Genomic DNA, 20,831 nt, shown 5'->3' on the forward strand with positions numbered 1-20,831 from the left:
ACGGAAAATTGTATTGCCTGTCCCTGGTGCAGCCTCCCTAAAAGACATGGCTAAAATTGAGAATACACTCAAATCATTTTACACAGCTGCTGGGGTGGCCCAGAGACCCACTATTGCATGTGCGTGGATCACAAAAGTCATTGCTAAATGGTCAGGTAACCTAATTGAGGGGTTAGATTCCTTGTCTAGGGGGGATGTTGTTTTACTCCTGCAGCATATACAGGACTCTACAAACTTTATGGTGGAAGCCACAAAAGAGATAGGCTAGCTTAATGCACGCACCACCACTATGGCCGTGTCAGCACGCAGCGGCTTGTGGCTACGCCAGTGGACTGCTGATGCAGATTCCAGGAAAGGCGTGGAAGGCCTACCATTCATAGGAGAGGCCTTGTTTGGAAACGTCGAAGTCAAAAATATTACATAGAGAGAACATACAGACTCCACACAAATGAGTCGCTATGCTTGCGAAGACGCACAGCAATATATGGTAACATACGCATTTACACAGACATGCCACAAGGATAGATTCAACACATATTTCATACAGCACATACATTTAAACATATCAAGCACCAGACATAAGGTTTTAAATAATATAATTGAGTAACATCATGTATGTGTATTATTGGAGCGGAGCAAGATGGACATGTCGTGCTTGGTGTCAAAGTAACCAGATTAATGTGTGTGTCAATTTGATGCCTGATTAGGTTGTAGCACATTGCCATGTTTAGATATGATAATGAACTTCCTGGAAGACAGCATGTTTGCAGCTTGGTACCAGGCTATCTCCTGTAATTACACCATCAAGGCTGGACGTTGCTTGCATATGAACTGACCAATGACTCATCATGAATGAGAAAGTTCCCTCCCCTAGACCAATAACAAGAGATCTGTGCACGCCCTCAACAGACTCAGTGTATAGCTGATCACACACAGAGCCGGATGCCCTGTTTTGTCCCAGACGCTGATCGAGATGGGTTTCTGCCGATACTCTGCTGTGAGCATGGAGGGGGAGCGTAGTGAGCATTGAGGGAGATGGTAATTTGTATTGCTGGCCGTGTATGTATTTGAATTAGTTTGTAATAACTGCTTACTGTGTAAATTGTAACCATGTAACTATATATATATATATATATATATATATATATATATATATACAAACAGAGAACCCAGCACTCACCAAAGTAAACTCACTTATCCTCAACAATTCAATAAATAAATGATGGGGGTTTAGTTGGTGGATTGGCCAATGCACGGAAGCCTGCATACCGATTTTCAAGGTACTCCACCTTCATGCAGGTCCTACACTATCACAGAGTCTTAAAACCTGACTACTTCACTGCTGCATCATCTGCCTGCTAGATGTAATGTGTACCTGCCACAGACTTTATGGCTTTTAAAGGCACACTAGTCACCTATTGCACTGGCTCAAAGATGATTGCTAAAGAACAGCTGAGACAGGTTCAGGATAATAAAGTCCACACAGGGGTGCATGAGAAAGCTAGTGGCCACGGTTAATAAGAGCTAACCATAGATTAACCCCTTCATATACACACAGAGGAAAAACCACAGCACTCACCACACCAGAAGCGGGGCACAGCTATGCACTTACCACTCACAGGGTGGGGTGCATGTAACACTGCACTCTCCACCACAGAAGCGGGGTACACAGCTGTACTTACCACTCACAGGGCGGGGTGCATGTAGCCCATGACCACATCGCTCTAATAAATACAAACAGAGAACCCAGCACTCACCAAAGTAAACTCACTTATCCTCAACAATTCAATAAATAAATGATGGGGGTTTAGTTGGTGGATTGGCCAATGCACGGAAGCCTGCATACCGATTTTCAAGGTACCCCACCTTCATGCAGGTCCTACACTATCACAGAGTCTTAAAACCTGACTACTTCACTGCTGCATCATCTGCCTGCTAGATGTAATGTGTACCTGCCACAGACTTTATGGCTTTTAAAGGCACACTAGTCACCTATTGCACTGGCTCAAAGATGATTGCTAAAGAACAGCTGAGACAGGTTCAGGATAATAAAGTCCACACAGGGGTGCATGAGAAAGCTAGTGGCCACGGTTAATAAGAGCTAACCATAGATTAACCCCTTCATATACACACAGAGGAAAAACCACAGCACTCACCACACCAGAAGCGGGGTACACAGCTGTACTTACCACTCACAGGGTGGGGTGCATGTAACACTGCACTCTCCACCACAGAAGCGGGGTACACAGCTGTACTTACCACTCACAGGGCGGGGTGCATGTAGCCCATGACCACATCGCTCTAATAAATACAAACAGAGAACCCAGCACTAGGTGACTAGTGTGCCTTTAAAAGCCATAAAGTCTGTGGCAGGTACACATTACATCTAGCAGGCAGATGATGCAGCAGTGAAGTAGTCAGGTTTTAAGACTCTGTGATAGTGTAGGACCTGCATGAAGGTGGGGTACCTTGAAAATCGGTATGCAGGCTTCCGTGCATTGGCCAATCCACCAACTAAACCCCCATCATTTATTTATTGAATTGTTGAGGATAAGTGAGTTTACTTTGGTGAGTGCTGGGTTCTCTGTTTGTATTTATTAGAGCGATGTGGTCATGGGCTACATGCACCCCGCCCTGTGAGTGGTAAGTACAGCTGTGTACCCCGCTTCTGTGGTGGAGAGTGCAGTGTTACATGCACCCCACCCTGTGAGTGGTAAGTGCATAGCTGTGCCCCGCTTTTGGTGTGGTGAGTGCTGTGGTTTTTCCTCTGTGTGTGTGTGTATATATATATATATATATATATATATATATATATATATATATATATATACTGTACATTGTGATATATTGAATACATATCCTTTTAATAACAAATATATACATCATTGAGCTTTGGAACTCAGATAATGTGTGGGTGTATTGTTTTCTCTTATGGGATGTAGTGTTTTGCGATGTATAGCGCACATTCATAGCACATGGTAATAAGATGCGCAGGCGTCCACAGTATATATATTAGAGCTGGCATTTTAAATATTTGTTAGAAAGTAATTTGACTTGAACAGATGGGGGCGCGTCCGCAATATCACGTTCTTAATGATGCACTGTACAAGCCTATCCGTTTGATAGATAGACAGTGTCTAGTTAGACAGTCAATAGATAGACACCATATATTAGACAGACATTAGGTCGACAGGGTCAAAAGGTAGACAGGGTCAAAAGGTCGACATGAAAAAGGCTGACAGGTCAAAAGGTCAACATGGTCAAAAGGTCGACATGAAAAATGGTCGACATAAAAAAGATAGACAATTCTTTTTTATGTAACATGTTTTTGGACTATTTCATACTTTCTCTATCCATGTCGGCATAGAGTTGGTTATAAACCTTGTGGCGAGCGCAGCAAGCCACCGTGCCCGAAGCTCGGCGAGTGAAGCGAGCCCCGCGAGGGTATGCCTTTCTACAATTGGGGGTCCCAGATGACAAAACTATCCACACAAACCACAAAAATGCAAAAAACATGGTGTCTACCTTTTTCATGTCGACCATTTTCATGTCGACCTCTTGACCCTGTCAACCTTTTGACATGTCGACCTTTTGACCTGTCAACCTTTTTATGTTGACCTTTTGACCCTGTCGACCTAATGTCTGTCTAACATATGGTGTCTATCTATTGACTGTCTAACTAGATACTATCTATCTTTCATACCGGAACCCTGTACAAGCGCCGCTGTGGTCAACCATCTAACGATGGATGCATCGCGATATACTGCTGAATCACGTGCTGGTTTTTTTTTTTGTGTTTTCAGTAAGGCGTGGATATGAAATTCAAGGGACAGTGTGTTTCTCATAATATTTAAAATGCTACAGTGTATTTTTATTGTTGCAAAACAAAGTTCAAATAAGTCATATTGTGTTTGATGCAGATTGGATTGTTTATCTGTTAAGTACATTTAAAGAGCATTCAAAGGTTGATGCATAGCCATAATAGTGTTAGCATGCTGAGAAAATTTGTATACTTTTTAAACTCAGGCCTAAAGTAACTTTTGGTGCCTGTATAGAGTGTGATTTCTTTGTGACAAAAGAGCCGCATGGTCTGTCCTCCATTTTGGGCTAGCCACATGGCCTGTCCACCATCTTATTCAAGCCACATGGATGTGAAAGGGGGAGGAGCAGTGGCCATTTTAGGAAGGTCACTTTCTAAATAACTGATTTTCAGTCTGGTTAAAACAATCAGTTTCCTTTGTCACAAAGTTTCCACATATCTACAAATCAAGCACCATTTATAAGTTACCAATGAATTTATTTAACCCATGCCATAGTCAATTACAAATAGTTTCAATTGGGCCTAGTGAGAGTAAGTGGTGAGATAAGTGAATACTTTTTTTTTATCTGTGTGTAATTCTCTTACATCAAGTGGGGGAGTTGCACACAGATGGAAAAAGGAAAGAGAGGTTTTTTTTCTCTTTCTTTTTCTTCCAAGACTTGTTGACTCTGTTTGCTAGGGTAGGATAGCCATTGAAATGTTAATTAACTTGTGTAACTACTTTCTTGTACAAGCAAGGCAAATATCTTTGATATGCAAATCATAGAGGCCCTTATAGAATACAGTCAATCAGTGTGCCCACGAATACATATAAAGATGTTTCATAGAAGTGCAGTATATAGTGTCGAAGTCAAAAATATTACATAAAGAGAACATACAAACTACACACATTATGAGTCGCTATACTTGCAAATACGCGCAGCAACTACAGCAATATATGGTAACACATGCATTTACATGGACATGCCACAGAGATGGCTTCGGCACTTATTTCATATAGTAAATAACTATAATAATATCAAGCGCCAGACATCATGATGATTTAAAATTATAGATAATGAAGTAATGTCATGTATGTGTACGAAACCAGATAGACCTGTCATATTTACTATTAAAGCAACCAGATTAATGTGTAGATTCATTTGATACTTGTTATAAAGTTGTAGGAAATTCCAACAAATAATTACGATTAAATGTATGTAAGCTAAAATCACTTTTATTAGAACAATAGATATTCCAAACAGGTAGTGGACAGAAAGCTCAGGCCAGCCCCTTTGGACGTCCCCAAGGCTGAACCTGTTCAGCATATACAAAGAGACTATTGACTTATCATGAATGAGTGAGTCCCCTCCCCCAGAAACTAGATAACACACTGCTGACCACACAGGAGGTTAGTTCCTGTTTTGGTCTCAGAGGAAGATGGAGTCCCAGCATTACTATACAGAGAGAGAGAGAGAGAGAGAGAGAGAGATAAGATACATTGAGGGAATGGTATTGTATGCTGGCATGTAACTGTAACTGTATGTTTTAACTGCTTACTGTGTGAGTGTAACCATGTAACTATAGGTATACTGTACTTTGTAATATATTGAATCCATATCCTTTTAATAACAAATATATACATCAATGAGCTTTGGAACTCAGACAATGTGTGGGTGTATTGTTTTCTCTTATGGGATGCAGTGTTTTGCTATATATAGTGCACATTCATGGCACATGGTAATAAGATGTGCAGGCGTTTACAATATATATTGGAGCGGGCATTTTAAATATTTGTGAGGAAACAATTTGGCATTCACAATAGTGTGTGTGTGTGTGTGTATATATATATATATATATATATATACACATTATATTATTATAATTATGTGTATATTTATATCAGTGTATGTTCTGCAAGATAGCTATCCAATCTGAATCATAGCATTTAAATTATAGATTATTGCAGTCATTATAGATCTGTGTGAAATCGGATACATTTATTTGCTATATATATATATATATATATATATATGGTGGAGGCAGGGGAGAAGAACAAGCGCCATATGGTGTAGTAATTTAGAAAAATTAGAATATTGTAGACACATATACGAAGTGTAAGTACCGGATGAATTCTTGGAATCAGGCCTATCTGTCTCTCTTTATCCTCAGTGGCTGTACCCCACCTTTTCCTTAGAATGGAGCATCTTTGTCCTCCTTTCCTTTCCCAAAACTGAATGGTCTTCCTTGCCTGTGGACTGGTTGCAAGTCTTCTGTAATGCAGATTGTGGCACGCCTGGCTTCTTTCTCATTCGCTTTTGTGGCGGTGTCACCGGCTGCACAGGGTGACATTACCGGGAGGGGGGACAGCTGTGAGGGATCAGTGTCTGACGGACCAGCAACCTGCCCGTATCCTTGGAGAGAGAAACCGTTCAGATTCACCGCCACAAAAGCGAATGAGAAAGAAGCCAGGCGTGCCACAATCTGCATTACAGAAGACTTGCAACCAGTCCACAGGCAAGGAAGACCATTCAGTTTTGGGAAAGGAAAGGAGGACAAAGATGCTCCATTCTAAGGAAAAGGTGGGGTACAGCCACTGAGGATAAAGAGAGACAGATAGGCCTGATTCCAAGAATTCATCCGGTACTTACACTTCGTATATGTGTCTACAATATTCTAATTTTTCTAAATTACTACACCATATGGCGCTTGTTCTTCTCCCCTGCCTCCACAGAATTGCATGACTGAATATACCCGGGTCATATCCTGAAGAACTGAGCTGCCACCAAAGAAGTTTGGGAGGTGTCTATAGAGCACAAAGTTTTTGCTAGAAAGCCACTGATACGGACTGTCCACGATCAATTAAGTCCTAATATTTGGACATTTGGCGACCCCTTCCTTTGAAGGAACATTCGAACGTTGGATAAGCGCACTGACCTAAAAAACTCTTTCCATATATATATATATATATATATTTGAATTAGTGTGTTAAGGGAGTAATTATAAAAACATGAAACACAGTTCTGGCCTAGTCGTTTAGGTTTATACAGAACAATTGTTTGTCGTGTTAGTGAGTGATAGTAGTTTTTATTGCTCACATTTATCGAGATAGTGTGGTTTATTACATTGCGAACGCACAAGTTAGTATCTCCTGTTCTGTACTGCCACGTCGCCATGGCAACCGGGAGGCAAGTGTTAGCGAAGTAACCTGAGCGCAGCTGATACTCCGGTCCGGGTTTTTACTGTGTAGTGGTTACAGGCTCTGTGCACGGCAGGGAATCCGGCGCTGGTTTTGTGCTCACAGTCTGTGAGGTCTGAGTGGGGCGTGGACAGCACCTGCTATATAAACCATCCTCTCAGGCTAGGCAAATGCTGCTGAATCTTTGTTAGTCAGTTCCAGAGAGTTAGCTAGTACTGTGTGACTTTGTATTTACTTGTTGCTTACTGCGAATAGGCCTTGGGATTCGGTACTTCATTCTGCCAATCCGGACCTAGCAGTAAGACTGGAGTCAGTTGTTTAACCTGCTGGGGTTCTTTTGCTATTCTGTGAACCCAGCAGGTTTGCGGCTGTACTCTCAGACCTGCTTGCTTAATCCTCCCTCACTGTGCAGGGCGTCCAGGTGTCAGTTTAGTGGCAGTAAGCTGAACCTGTGCCCTGCAAGTGGGGGTTAGGATTGTGGATACTCTCCTTGTGTCTATATTTCTATCTCTGACCAAGGAGTTTATTCCCACACCCGTTGGTAACCCTTTGGGGTTTTTCCTGTTGCTCTTAGCAACATAATTTTGGGTGCTCCACATGTTAAATCACTACATCTCGCTTCATTTTCCGCTCTATTCCATCTGAGCATTCCTGACACTAGGGAGACACCCAATTCCTGAGCCTTTGGGCTTCCCCGTTCATTTTGTGTTTATTAGTTATTCCATCACCTCCTGTGTATGTTGTGTTATACTGTCTGTGAGTTCGTTTTGCCTCGCATCCCTCTCTGTTCATACACCGGTATACTCCTGTTAGCACTGGTGTGCGTAACATATTCAGCAGCCCTACTCCTGTTGAAATTTTGTGGGAATGTGGAGCATACCCCTCAAAATACTTTGCAACAGGTGGTCGATCAGGTGCAGGTCCTGACTCGACAATTTAATGAGATGTCCATTAAAATGAACACCCCGCAGGCCGCTAGCGGAGCTCCCGCAGCAGCAGCAGCAAGTTTAGGGGTTAAGGAGCCGAAAGTAAATCTCCCGGATCGTTTTTCTGGAGATTGCTCGCAGTTCTTTTGTTTCAAGGAGAGCTGTAAGCTATATTTCAGGCTTAGGCCCCAGTCTTCTGGGTCGGAGATTCAGCGGGTGGGCATGGTGATTTCCTTGCTACAAGGAGACCCACAGGTCTGGGCATATGGGTTGCAGCCGGACTGTCCGTCGCTTAAAAGTGTTGATGCTTTTTTTACGGCACTGGGCATTTTGTATGATGACCCTGACAAGATGGCTTCAGCCGAGGCTCAGATTACGGTCCTAAAGCAAGGGCGACGGCCAGCTGAGGTTTATAGTACGGAGTTTCGGAGGTTGGCTCATGATACCCAGTGGAATGACCCAGCCCTGAGAAACCAGTACCGAAGGGGCCTTTCTGACCAGATAAAGGACCAACTGGTACAATATCCCTCGCCTGATAGCTTAGATCAGCTCATGCAGTTATCCATCCGGGTGGATAGACGGCTGAGAGAGCGTAGGCTTGAAAGGGAGACCGCAGTTTCCTTTTTTCCCAAGGGAACCTCAGACTCTGAGGAATATTCCGAGGAGCCTATGCAGATTGGGGCTACCCGCCTCTCCTCGCGTGAGAAGACGCGGAGGAGACAGCAGGGTTTGTGTTTGTACTGTGGGAATAAAGGTCATGTCGTAGTATCATGCCCAGAAAAGCTGGAAAACTTCAGGGCCTGAGGGTGATGGGAAATATCCTGTCAGGCCAGACGTCAGATTTTCCCAAAAAGACTTTTCTCATTCCGGTGACCTTGGAGATCCTCGGTCAAACTGTCAAGACTGAGGCCTTTGTTGACAGTGGGGCCGATGGGGTTTTCATGGACCGTCAATTCGCCCTGGAACACTCTGTTCCCTCAGTACCTTTGGCATCAGAGATTGAGATCTGTGGGTTAAACGGGGAACCATTGTCCCAGGGTGTCTTGCTGTATAGAACTAGGGTGTGTGAGATTGCTCAATACATTCTGCGCTCACTGTTGCCCAGAACAGGCTTACACTTTAATGCAGCAAAACAAACAACACTTTTATGTCTCAATAGTAAATAATTTATTAGTTCTTATAGTATTTTCGTCAGGTATTAATACATAATCATAAATATAGGTATAATATCAAGAAACTACATCAATATCTTACCGAATATTGTAGCATCACTTGAGCACTCTGGATTGGGGAATCTCAGGACGATCGTCTCAAGGGGAAATTCGGTATTCACACGCAGCACGTCTGCTAGCGTCTCAGGTGGATTCCGATATTCCCCTAACATTCCCCGTCCTTTATACAAAACTAAAAACACAATCTATCCATATGTGGGTACATTCCGGGGTTCTGAAACATCTTATCTAACTGAAAATAACAACACGAGTCCTTGTCTATAACAAACTGAAAATAACAACACGAGTCCTTGTCTATTCTAAGAATCCTTCTTCTAGCATGAGACAAACACCCTTTCATAAGACAAACACCCTTGCTATTCTCTTGTGATTATGTGGCATAGTTACTGCGGCACAAAATGGAAGTCAGTCAGAAAACCCCACTCTCACCCTTTCATATCACACTCGTATCACAAACGGCCCTTGACTGATTCCAATTATAACTCATAACTTGCCGTTACAACCTTTTGTCGTTTACAACATATGCGGAAAAATACCACACAGTTCCAAATAGATAAAATTATTATTATTATACACAGTATGAGAACAGGATGTATCAGAAAATTTAGCATATTGGATGCAGACGGATAATATCCACTAAACAAGTCCCACCAATGATGAGAAGTTGCATCCTGGACATCAGAACCAATTTTCTGTAATTGATCAGCAATTATTGTTGTTGTCACTTGATGAGTTACAATAGATTGATTTAGATATTTGATATGATCTTCAATAACTTTGGATTGTTTCATAATTGTATGTAGTTTATCTAACTTCAAATCCCATTGGGGAATACTTAAATTTTGTGGACTCCAATATTTTGTAACATGTTCTTCACGGTCAGCATACAATATAAATGTCTCATTTTCCCAGGTTAAGGAACTAACATTACTAATACATCCGGAAAATGGAACTACCATTCCAGGTATGGCTGGTGTATCAGTTACCAAACATACTTCTTGTAGGGCTACCTCCATCATCATTGTATATGACAAAGGTAAAACTATCCATTTACATAAATTTACTCCATTCTCTAATAAGCAAGGTTCATAAACTGCAGATTGTACTCTACATATCTTGCCTTGTAAAGTGGGTGTACAAATACTCAAATCATGAGTTCTATTATTCTCATCTATATATTCTCCTTTCATAGTGGGGAACCAGTACCATTCTCCACCAGATGGTCCTAACAACAAAGGCATTACAATATATTTACACATTTGAATAACTTTGGTTACATTATACATAGTTAAAATACCTTGGCATATGGTGTCATTACAAATCATTTTAGCAGCTTCCAAGTGTATCCAAGCGTCCCTGGACACACTTGTATTAAAAATTGTTCTCCATACTTGTTCATTTCCGGTCATTAGCATAGTTTGCATAACGCCTTTTTGTTGTTGCTCATACATAGTCTGTAGTGTACAGACGGTCCAATTTATAAATTTAGTAATGTTGGTATCAAATCCAACAGCAAAATCATTACTAGCATTAATTAGCTGATTCATTAAAGTATCTATTCCAGCCGATATTTTGGCTGGCTCAAAAATAGTAGGCATCCATTTTGCTTGTAATGTAAGTCCGTCATTTAATTTACTACCGGTGCTATGCATCCTATTGGCTAATGTTTCAATATCTATTCTATTTAATACTCCTGTTAGAGTCCCATATCCTCCCAACAATGTATCATACCAGGCACGTCGTTGCCGGGATATACATTGTCTATTATTGGGAGGGAAAACAACTTGTGTGACTAACAGTCTTTTGAGCTTGTGTACCTACATTTTTACATGTAGATGGTAATCTTTTAACATGTCCAATATCGATTCGTGATGCATTGATATCAATAAACATTAAATCTTGTGCCCACCACGTTCGATTTTTTATTTCAGTAGCATTATGACATACCAAAATTAAAACGTCTTTTACGGCTAACCGAAATGTGGTTGCTCCTTGTTTAGAACAATTCTTGTATTCTTTATTCTTCTCTTCTTTAGGGAGAAATCGGAACCTATAAGGTTTGGAGCAGCAACTTATATTTACTGCAGCATTAATTGTGATGTTGCCTTCTGACTGATGTAAGGCAAATGTAGGTCGATATCTGTTTCTTTGTGGATCAGGCGGTCCAGCCCACATCGTTCCTGGAATTGTTATATTTACTATATTAGTACAGCGCTGATTGGCCTGACAAGTGAAATTATCTTGGGTTCTTGGTATGGTGGCATTGTTCCATCCCCACCGTACAGTATGCAACTCTCGTTTCTCTATCTTCAATCCAGGTGTCCATGTACTAGAGGGGACGACCAATAATACAATTCCAAGGATTCCAAGACTGAGACTCACGACAATCTATAGGTACAAAATTAGTGTAAGTTACTCTCGCAAATAACATTTTTCTTGAGGTACATATTCCCATTTCTCTTGTCCTGGTTTCATTATTAAGAGTACTCTGTCTTTTCCCACAGCTATAACCTCAGCCGGTTCAGGCGGCCCTTGAGGCTTCTGTACCCAGATTTTTGCTCCTACATTCACAGTGTTAGATGAACCAAAACCTTTGTCTCCTCGAACAGCAAGTTCGGTTGGAGCTTCTCCCAATTGGATAGGCTCTATCAAAATAGGTATTATTAACAATTGTGCCACTCGGTCCCCTTCACAGATTACGCAGGGGTCTGGGCTCAAATTCATCACAACTATTTTAATTTCTCCTTGATAGTCAGGGTCAATTACTCCTCCTATCACTATTATTCCATTCTTGGCCATACTAGAACGGGTTGACAACTGTCCATAATGATTAGAAGGCATTTTGCAACCTATCCCAGTAGGTATAACCTTAATCCCATAAGGAACAATAACATCAGGGTTTATAGCATACATGTCCAACCCTGCCAACATGGGCGTAGCTCTGTACGGTTCTATCGCCTTTTCGTGAAGTTTCCAATAAATAAGGCTTTCTACTTTATGTGCTGCCTTGATTGATAAATTGGGGGTCAACATCCTCATCAGAGGAGTTGTGGATTCTGTCAATGGTCGGTTATTTATTATCTGTAAAGATTCTGAGATATTATCTCTCCATTGCCCAAACTTATCAGATCCATTAACCTTTTTCAGAGTGGATTTTAATAATCCATTCATTCTTTCTATATAATCTCAAGTGTCCTAATAGTGCTCCATTGTGTAGCAGTCTTACGGGGGAAAGCTACTATTAATCCTGAGTATGTATCTACTGCTGTACATGCAAATTTACACCCTCGACTTTCTGGCAGGGGTCCAATAAAGTCCATCTGCCAGATTTGTCCAGGTAACTTACCTCTTCCAATATGACCCATTACAGTATGGGGCACTTCCCTCTTTTGGGAGTGTTGACACAAGGGACACCGTAAAATCACAGATTTCACAATGTCCAATGTGAGGGGAATACCCCTTTCTTGCGCCCACCTGTAAGTTGCCTTTTCTCCCAGATGTCCACTCTTTTGGTGTGCCCAAAGGGCTGTACCCTGCAACCATGATTCCAATTCCTTCGTCTCTCCTGCCACTGGCTCATGAGATGACTTAGCAATGGCGGCTTGTGCATCTGCTTGTGAATTAAACAAACGTTCAAGTGAGTCTAATGGTACATGTGCATCAACATGGAATACAGTTACTTTTGTTTGTTTAGTGATAACTTCAATGTCCTTTATTCCACTGTATCCCCAAAAACTTCACCGCTTGTGCAGGTCCCTGCACCTTGGCGGGATTAATCTCCCACCCTTTATTTTTCATGTGTTCAGTTCTCTATAATCCACAGTCATGCGCCAGGAGCCATCGCTCTTTTTCACTGGCCATACCGGATTATTCCAAGCAGTAGTGGTATATCGTACCACTCCTGTATCCATTAATTCTTTAATGGTTTTGCTTATTTCTTGATGGCCCCCCGGTATACGATATTGTTTCATTGCAATTAATTTAGTTGCAGGTGGGACATGTACTGGGGGCATTTTTACTTTTCCCACCACAATAGGTCTGGCCTGAATACAATTACTTCTGACTCCAAAACTAAATTTTCCTGTATCTAAATAAAGGGTCAGTCCTTTTAAAACATCAATGCCTATAATATATTCTCTAATGGGTACTATTAGTACTCGGCATTTCTTAATAGGTAAATTTCCTATTTTTAGAGGTATTTCCACCTGTACCCCTTCAGTTACTCGACCCCCCAACCCTGCAATTTTAATTCGGGGTCCTTTAAATCTATTGGGATTTCCATATATTAGGGTAGCCTCCGCCCCTGTGTCAATTAACGCGGGGACCTCTTGTACATTGCCCCGTGACCAATGGATTCCTAATTTGACATAAGGTCTCTCATCATGACGAATCCATACAGGGGCTTGGCTGGCTACCTATGCATCACCCTCTGAATCTTCCTGTTCCTCGGGAGGAGCAGTAGGCTTCAAATTTTGCAACATCTTGTCTATCTACATCAACCCCTCCAGCGCCATCCTCTACCAAACGGACCAGCCAGGTAAGGACGCCTTCCCCGGGGCGTTGTGAAAATTTGGTCAATAGTTCCATGACTTCATTTTGAGTGAAATCTTGCAGTATCATTTTCTCTTTGAGGACTGCCTGCCCTCCACCTTCTGCAACCTTAGTTAATTGCCTGCGCGAGACAGGACAAGCATTTGCCCCAGGAGGGTCAATGACAGGATTGGGAGGCTCCCATCCCCCTTGTCCTTGTCCTCCTCCTCACTACTACTATCCCATACATCACCATCCCATGTATCGGGATCCCATTGAAGATCGGCAGAAGCAATAATTGCTCGTACTTTTCGGGTGTTTACCCTTCCCTTTCTTTTTTTATATTTGTTCTGGGCTACTTTAACAGCAGCCTTCTCGGCAACAATCTGATATTTCTGGGCTTTTTCTGATAACATCTGATTGCTGCACTGTAACAATCCTATCTTTCCTTGTTGTTCAATTACTGTTTGTTCTATATCTAAATAACGTGATTGTAACTGCTCATATCTTTGGTGCATTTTACGGTATGCTGATACTAGTATCCAGCACCGTCTTCCCAGCGCCATTACATCACCTGCCTTGGCAGGGACCCCCTCGAGTACCTGTACAACATCGAGGGGTTCTGCATTCTTGAGTCTACCATCCCATGATTCTGCGAATCCTGACGTTAACAATTCCTGTGCTATAATATTATAGGGACTCTCAGTCCACCCTGGAACAGTAATCTGCCCCATTACTGTCTTTTTCTTACGAAACATTCTTACTGTACTATGTTATGTTATATATCGGCGAAAACTTGGCAACCTGCCAATTGACAAAACTTTGCACAGAGATACGTCTGGCCAGGATCCACCACTGTACAAAAGCGTTTTACACTATAAGTATCCTACACCGAGATATAAGAAAACATAGATCCTGCCGACTACGCCAAAAATGTCTTGCTGTATAGAACTAGGGTGTGTGAGATTGCTCAATACATTCTGCGCTCACTGTTGCCCAGAACAGGCTTACACTTTAATGCAGCAAAACAAACAACACTTTTATGTCTCAATAGTAAATAATTTATTAGTTCTTATAGTATTTTCGTCAGGTATTAATACATAATCATAAATATAGGTATAATATCAAGAAACTACATCAATATCTTACCGAATATTGTAGCATCACTTGAGCACTCTGGATCGGGGAATCTCAGGACGATCGTCTCAAGGGGAAATTCGGTATTCACACGCAGCACGTCTGCTAGCGTCTCAGGTGGATTCCGAAATTCCCCTAACATTCCCCGTCCTTTATACAAAACTAAAAACACAATCTATCCATATGTGGGTACATTCCGGGGTTCTGAAACATCTTATCTAACTGAAAATAACAACACGAGTCCTTGTCTATAACAAACTGAAAATAACAACACGAGTCCTTGTCTATTCTAAGAATCCTTCTTCTAGCATGAGACAAACACCCTTTCATAAGACAAACACCCTTGCTATTCTCTTGTCATTATGTGGCATAGTTACTGCGGCACAAAATGGAAGTCAGTCAGAAAACCCCACTCTCACCCTTTCATATCACACTCGTATCACACAGGGTAAAATTACCTCCTGCACCAGCCAAATTCCTTTGTTTATTGGAGCCACACACTCTGAAAAATTGTCTTTCTATGTGACTGTCTGTTCTTTTGCCCCATTGGTTTTGGGGTTACCCTGGTTAAGGGCCCATAACCCTCAATTTAACTGGGTCTCTGGGGAGATTCTTAGTTGGGGTAGTGATTGTTTCAGGAGTTGCTTGAGCCTTCCAGTCAGGCTCTCGCAGCTAAGTTTGCCAGGATTGCCAGGATGTTATGCAGATTTGGCGGATGTGTTCTCCAAAAAAGTTGCGGAGGTACTAACTCCCCATCGCCCCTATGACTGTGCCATTGATTTGTTGCCGGATGCTAAGCTTCCCAAGAGCAGGTTGTACTCCCTGTCACGTCCTGAGACTCGGGCTATGGCAGAGTACATTCAGGAGAACTTGGCTAAGGGATTTATCAGACCCTCACAGTCCCCAGTTGGGTCGGGGTTCTTCTTCGTGGGTAAAAAGGAAGGTTCGTTGCGACCCTGCATCGACTTCAGGGAATTGAACCGTATCACGATTAAAAACTCGTACCCACTGCCTCTCATTTCGGTTTTGTTTGACCAGCTTCGTACTGCCACCATTTTTTCTAAGATTGACCTACGCGGTGCTTACAATCTAATCCGAATAAGAGAGGGGGATGAATGGAAGACTGCCTTTAATACCCACTCAGGGCATTATGAATATTTGGTGATGCCTTTTGGGCTCTCTAATGCCCCGGCAGTCTTCCAGGAATTCATGAACGATGTGCTCAGGGAATATTTGGATAGATTTTTAGTTGTTTATCTAGATGACATCCTAATCTTCTCCCATTCCCTGGAGGAACATCGGAAGCATGTACGCTTAGTCCTCCGGAAACTCAGAGACCACCAGCTTGGGGCGAAGCTGGAGAAGTGCGAATTTGAAGTCCAGCAAATCGCATTTCTAGGGTATATTATCTCCTCAGAAGGTTTCCAAATGGAGGGTTCTAAGGTACAGGCAGTCCTGGATTGGGTGCAGCCCACTAGTTTGAAGGCGCTTCAGCGTTTTCTGGGCTTTGCGAATTTTTATAGACGGTTCATCGCTGGATTTTCGTCTATAGTGGCCCCCTTGGTGGCACTCACTAAGAAAGGGGCGGATGTTGCTCACTGGTCTTGTGAGGCCAAAGCGGCCTTTGCCCGTCTAAAAAAAAGGGCATTTGTCTCGGCCAAGGTGCTGCGACACCCAGATCCAGAGCGTCCTTTTGTGGTAGAAGTGGATGCCTCTGAGATAGGTATTGGGGCAGTGCTCTCTCAGATGGGGGTGACTGATAATCGCCTTCATCCCTGTGCTTACTTTTCCCATAAATTTTCGTCTGCCGAGATGAATTATGATGTGGGTAACCGGGAATTGTTGGCTATAAAGGATGCATTCGGGTAGTGGGGACACTGGCTTGAGGGGGCTAAGTTTGTGGTCTCAATTCTCACCGACCATAAGAATCTGGCATATTAAGAGTCAGCGAAGCGGCTCAATGCCATGCAAGCAAGATGGGCTTTGTTTTTTGCTCGCTTTAATTTTTTGATAACATATCGCCCTGGGTCAAAAAACATCAAGGCTGATGCGCTCTCGCGGAGTTTTGCTCCAGTCCAAGAGACCACCGAGGACCATTGCCCATTGTGTCCCCATCATGTATTAAAGTGGGCATTACCCAGGACCTCTTGTCATTACTTGTTGCTTACTGCGAATAGGCCTTGGGATTCGGTACTTCATTCTGCCAATCCGGACCTAGCAGTAAGACTGGAGTCAGTTGTTTAACCTGCTGGGGTTCTTTTGCTATTCTGTGAACCCAGCAGGTTTGCGGCTGTACTCTCAGACCTGCTTGCTTAATCCTCCCTCACTGTGCAGGGCGTCCAGGTGTCAGTTTAGTGGCTGTAAGCTGAACCTGTGCCCTGCAAGTGGGGGTTAGGATTGTGGATACTCTCCTTGTGTCTATATTTCTATCTCTGACCAAGGAGTTTATTCCCACACCCGTTGGTAACCCTTTGGGGTTTTTCCTGTTGCTCTTAGCAACATAATTTTGGGTGCTCCACATGTTAAATCACTACATCTCGCTTCATTTTCCGCTCTATTCCATCTGAGCATTCCTGACACTAGGGAGACACCCAATTCCTGAGCCTTTGGGCTTCCCCGTTCATTTTGTGTTTATTAGTTATTCCATCACCTCCTGTGTATGTTGTGTTATACTGTCTGTGAGTTCGTTTTGCCTCGCATCCCTCTCTGTTCATACACCGGTATACTCCTGTTAGCACTGGTGTGCGTAACATATTCAGCAGCCCTACTCCTGTTGAAATTTTGTGGGAATGTGGAGCATACCCCTCAAAATACTTTGCAACAGGTGGTCGATCAGGTGCAGGTCCTGACTCGACAATTTAATGAGATGTCCATTAAAATGAACACCCCGCAGGCCGCTAGCGGAGCTCCCACAGCAGCAGCGGCAAGTTTAGGGGTTAAGGAGCCGAAAGTAAATCTCCCGGATCGTTTTTCTGGAGATTGCTCGCAGTTCTTTTGTTTCAAGGAGAGCTGTAAGCTATATTTCAGGCTTAGGCCCCAGTCTTCTGGGTCGGAGATTCAGCGGGTGGGCATGGTGATTTCCTTGCTACAAGGAGACCCACAGGTCTGGGCATATGGGTTGCAGCCGGACTGTCCGTCGCTTAAAAGTGTTGATGCTTTTTTTACGGCACTGGGCATTTTGTATGATGACCCTGACAAGATGGCTTCAGCCGAGGCTCAGATTACGGTCCTAAAGCAAGGGCGACGGCCAGCTGAGGTTTATAGTACGGAGTTTCGGAGGTTGGCTCATGATACCCAGTGGAATGTCCTTAGAGCACAGGAGCAGGCTCCTCCAGACCTTCCGGTAGGTCTCTTGTTTGTGCCTCCTAGGTTAAGACAGCGAGTGTTCCTGGAATTCCATGCCAAGAGGTCGGCAGGGCATCCGGGTATTGCCAGAACTCGGGAGTTGCTGTCTAGGGCGGTGTGGTGGCCCTCGGTGGCTAGGGATGTGGATCAGTGGGTTCGGGCATGTGACGTTTGTGCCCGAAATAAAACTCCTAGAGGGGTTCCTGTCGGCCCATTACATCCACTCTCTATTCCATCTAAGCCATGGACCCACATTTCCATGGATTTTGTGGTGGACTTGCCCAAATCCTCGGGGATGACAGCCATTTGGGTTGTCGTTGACAGGTTTTCGAAGATGGCGCATTTCGTTCCACTGGTTGGGTTGCCATCGGCCAGACGCCTGTCTGAGTTATTTATGCAGCATGTTGTGCGCCTCCACGGGTTGCCACTTGATGTGGTCTCTGACCGTGGATCCCAGTTTGTGGCCAAATTCTGGAGGGCATTTTGTTCTGATCTCCAGATTTCTGTGAGCTTGTCGTCAGGCTGCCATCCACAGTCTAATGGGCAGACTGAGAGGGTGAAACAGTCCTTGGAGCAGTTCCTCAGGTGTTATGTCTCCAAGTTTCATACTGACTGGGTTGCTCATCTGTCCATGGCGGAGTTTGCCTATAACAACGCGGCTCACTCTGCTACAGGGATCTCTCCCTTCCTTTGTGTGTATGGGCATCATCCTAAGGCCAATTCTTTTGACCCCCTGGATTCCACGCCTCGTGGTTCCTCTGTGGTTTCGGCCCTTAGGGGTATTTGGAGGAAAGTTAAGAAAGCCCTTGTGTCTGTGTCATTAGTGACCAAAAGGGTTTTTGATAAGCGGAGAAGACCCTGCAGCTTTAAATTAGGAGACTTCGTCTGGTTGTCCACCAAGAATTTGAAGTTGAGACAGCCATCTCATAAGTTAGGCCCCCGGTTCATCGGCCCTTATAAGATCACCAGGGTTATCAATCTGGTGGCATTTCAGTTAGATCTGCCCCGTTCATTGGGTATCAATAAAACATTTCATTGTTCCCTTTTAAAACTGGCGGTTAGTAATCCTTCTTCCAGTGGAAGACCTTCTCCTCTTCTGATACGGGGTCAGAGGGAGTTTGTGGTTGAAAGGGTTCTTGACTCCAAGATGGTTCGGGGTCGGCTGTCATTTTTGGTGCACTGGAAGGGGTATGGTCCGGAGGAGCGGTCGTGGGTGTGCAGTTGTGATCTTCATGCCCCCAGACTGATACGCTCTTTCTTCTCGCAGTTCCCCGATAAACCCGGTGGTAGGGGTTTTTTGACCCCTCGTCAGAGGGGGGGTACTGTTAGGATCTCCTGTTCTGTACTGCCACGTCGCCATGGCAACCGGGAGGCAAGTGTTAGCGAAGTAACCTGAGCGCAGCTGATACTCCGGTCCGGGTTTTTACTGTGTAGTGGTTACAGGCTCTGTGCAAGGCAGGGAATCCGGCGCTGGTTTTGTGCTCACAGTCTGTGAGGTCTGAGTGGGGCGTGGACAGCACCTGCTATATAAACCATCCTCTCAGCCTAGGCAAATGCTGCTGAATCTTTGTTTGTTAGTCAGTTCCAGAGAGTTAGCTAGTACTGTGTGACTTTGTATTTACTTGTTGCTTACTGCGAATAGGCCTTGGGATTCGGTACTTCATTCTGCCAATCCGGACCTAGCAGTAAGACTGGAGTCAGTTGTTTAACCTGCTGGGGTTCTTTTGCTATTCTGTGAACCCAGCAGGTTTGCGGCTGTACTCTCAGACCTGCTTGCTTAATCCTCCCTCACTGTGCAGGGCGTCCAGGTGTCAGTTTAGTGGCAGTAAGCTGAACCTGTGCCCTGCAAGTGGGGGTTAGGATTGTGGATACTCTCCTTGTGTCTATATTTCTATCTCTGACCAAGGAGTTTATTCCCACACCCGTTGGTAACCCTTTGGGGTTTTTCCTGTTGCTCTTAGCAACATCATTTTGGGTGCTCCACATGTTAAATCACTACATCTCGCTTCATTGTCCGCTCTATTCCATCTGAGCATTCCTGACACTAGGGAGACACCTAATTCCTGAGCCTTTGGGCTTCCCCGTTCATTTTGTGTTTATTCCATCACCTCCTGTGTATGTTGTGTTATACTGTCTGTGAGTTCGTTTTGCCTCGCATCCCTCTCTGTTCATACACCGGTATACTCCTGTTAGCACTGGTGTGCGTAACAGCACATTTGTACATGTGGTACGGTACATGAGGACAGCGTACAGAGGCGCACACGCGGCGTAAGGGCGCACACATGGCGTAGAGGCACGCACGGTCGCGTGTTTACGCAAGGTTGCGAAGGGTTGCGAGTGAAAATTATAAACGCACAATAGCAGTTCAATTTAAGGCGGGATAGAATACATTTAATACAATAGCACATAACTATCCGATTTCAAAAGCAGAGTAGTGTAGGACTTTGTTTAAACTGTACTACCTCTGGGATAAGACTACTAGTTAAAGGGAGTGATATTTCTGTACAGAAAATAAAAACACTGTGTATCTGAGTGAGTGAAAGTAGGAGTGGATGTATTGAACTGGGAAATCGGGATCCCGTGGGAACACTGGGTTAGTAGAGGCCCAGTGGCGTAAGGTCCGCTACCTTATGTGAATATATAGAGAAATACGTAAGTCATGA

The 20,831-nt window shown here is 43.6% G+C and overlaps 1 protein-coding gene across 3 annotated transcripts; it reads right to left on the bottom strand.

Annotated features, from left to right (window-relative positions):
• Positions 1-8,981: 8,981 nt before the first annotated feature.
• LOC135042448 (uncharacterized) lies at positions 8,982-15,259 on the bottom strand. 3 transcript variants are annotated; one of them, XM_063955022.1, is made up of 3 exons: positions 14,836-15,259; positions 12,631-12,766; positions 8,982-11,544 (listed from the first exon to the last, which is right to left on the bottom strand). In XM_063955022.1, exon 3 carries the CDS (start codon positions 10,806-10,808, stop codon positions 9,633-9,635), a length of 1,176 nt encoding a protein of 391 aa, XP_063811092.1. In that variant the 5' UTR covers positions 10,809-11,544; positions 12,631-12,766; positions 14,836-15,259; the 3' UTR covers positions 8,982-9,632. The 3 variants fall into 3 exon arrangements, with proteins under 3 accessions (XP_063811092.1, XP_063811093.1, XP_063811091.1); XM_063955023.1 differs by having other exon boundaries at positions 12,631-12,769; XM_063955021.1 differs by lacking the exon at positions 14,836-15,259 and having other exon boundaries at positions 12,631-14,298.
• Between the last annotated feature and the right edge of the window lie 5,572 nt (positions 15,260-20,831).

Source organism: Pseudophryne corroboree, chromosome 2, assembly GCF_028390025.1.
Source record: "Pseudophryne corroboree isolate aPseCor3 chromosome 2, aPseCor3.hap2, whole genome shotgun sequence".
NCBI lineage: Eukaryota > Metazoa > Chordata > Amphibia > Anura > Myobatrachidae > Pseudophryne > Pseudophryne corroboree.

Coding starts and splice junctions, on each gene's coding strand:
- LOC135042448 (XM_063955022.1), bottom strand. CDS start 10,808: ATGCATAGCACCGGTAGTAAATTAAATGACGGACTTACATTACAAGCA.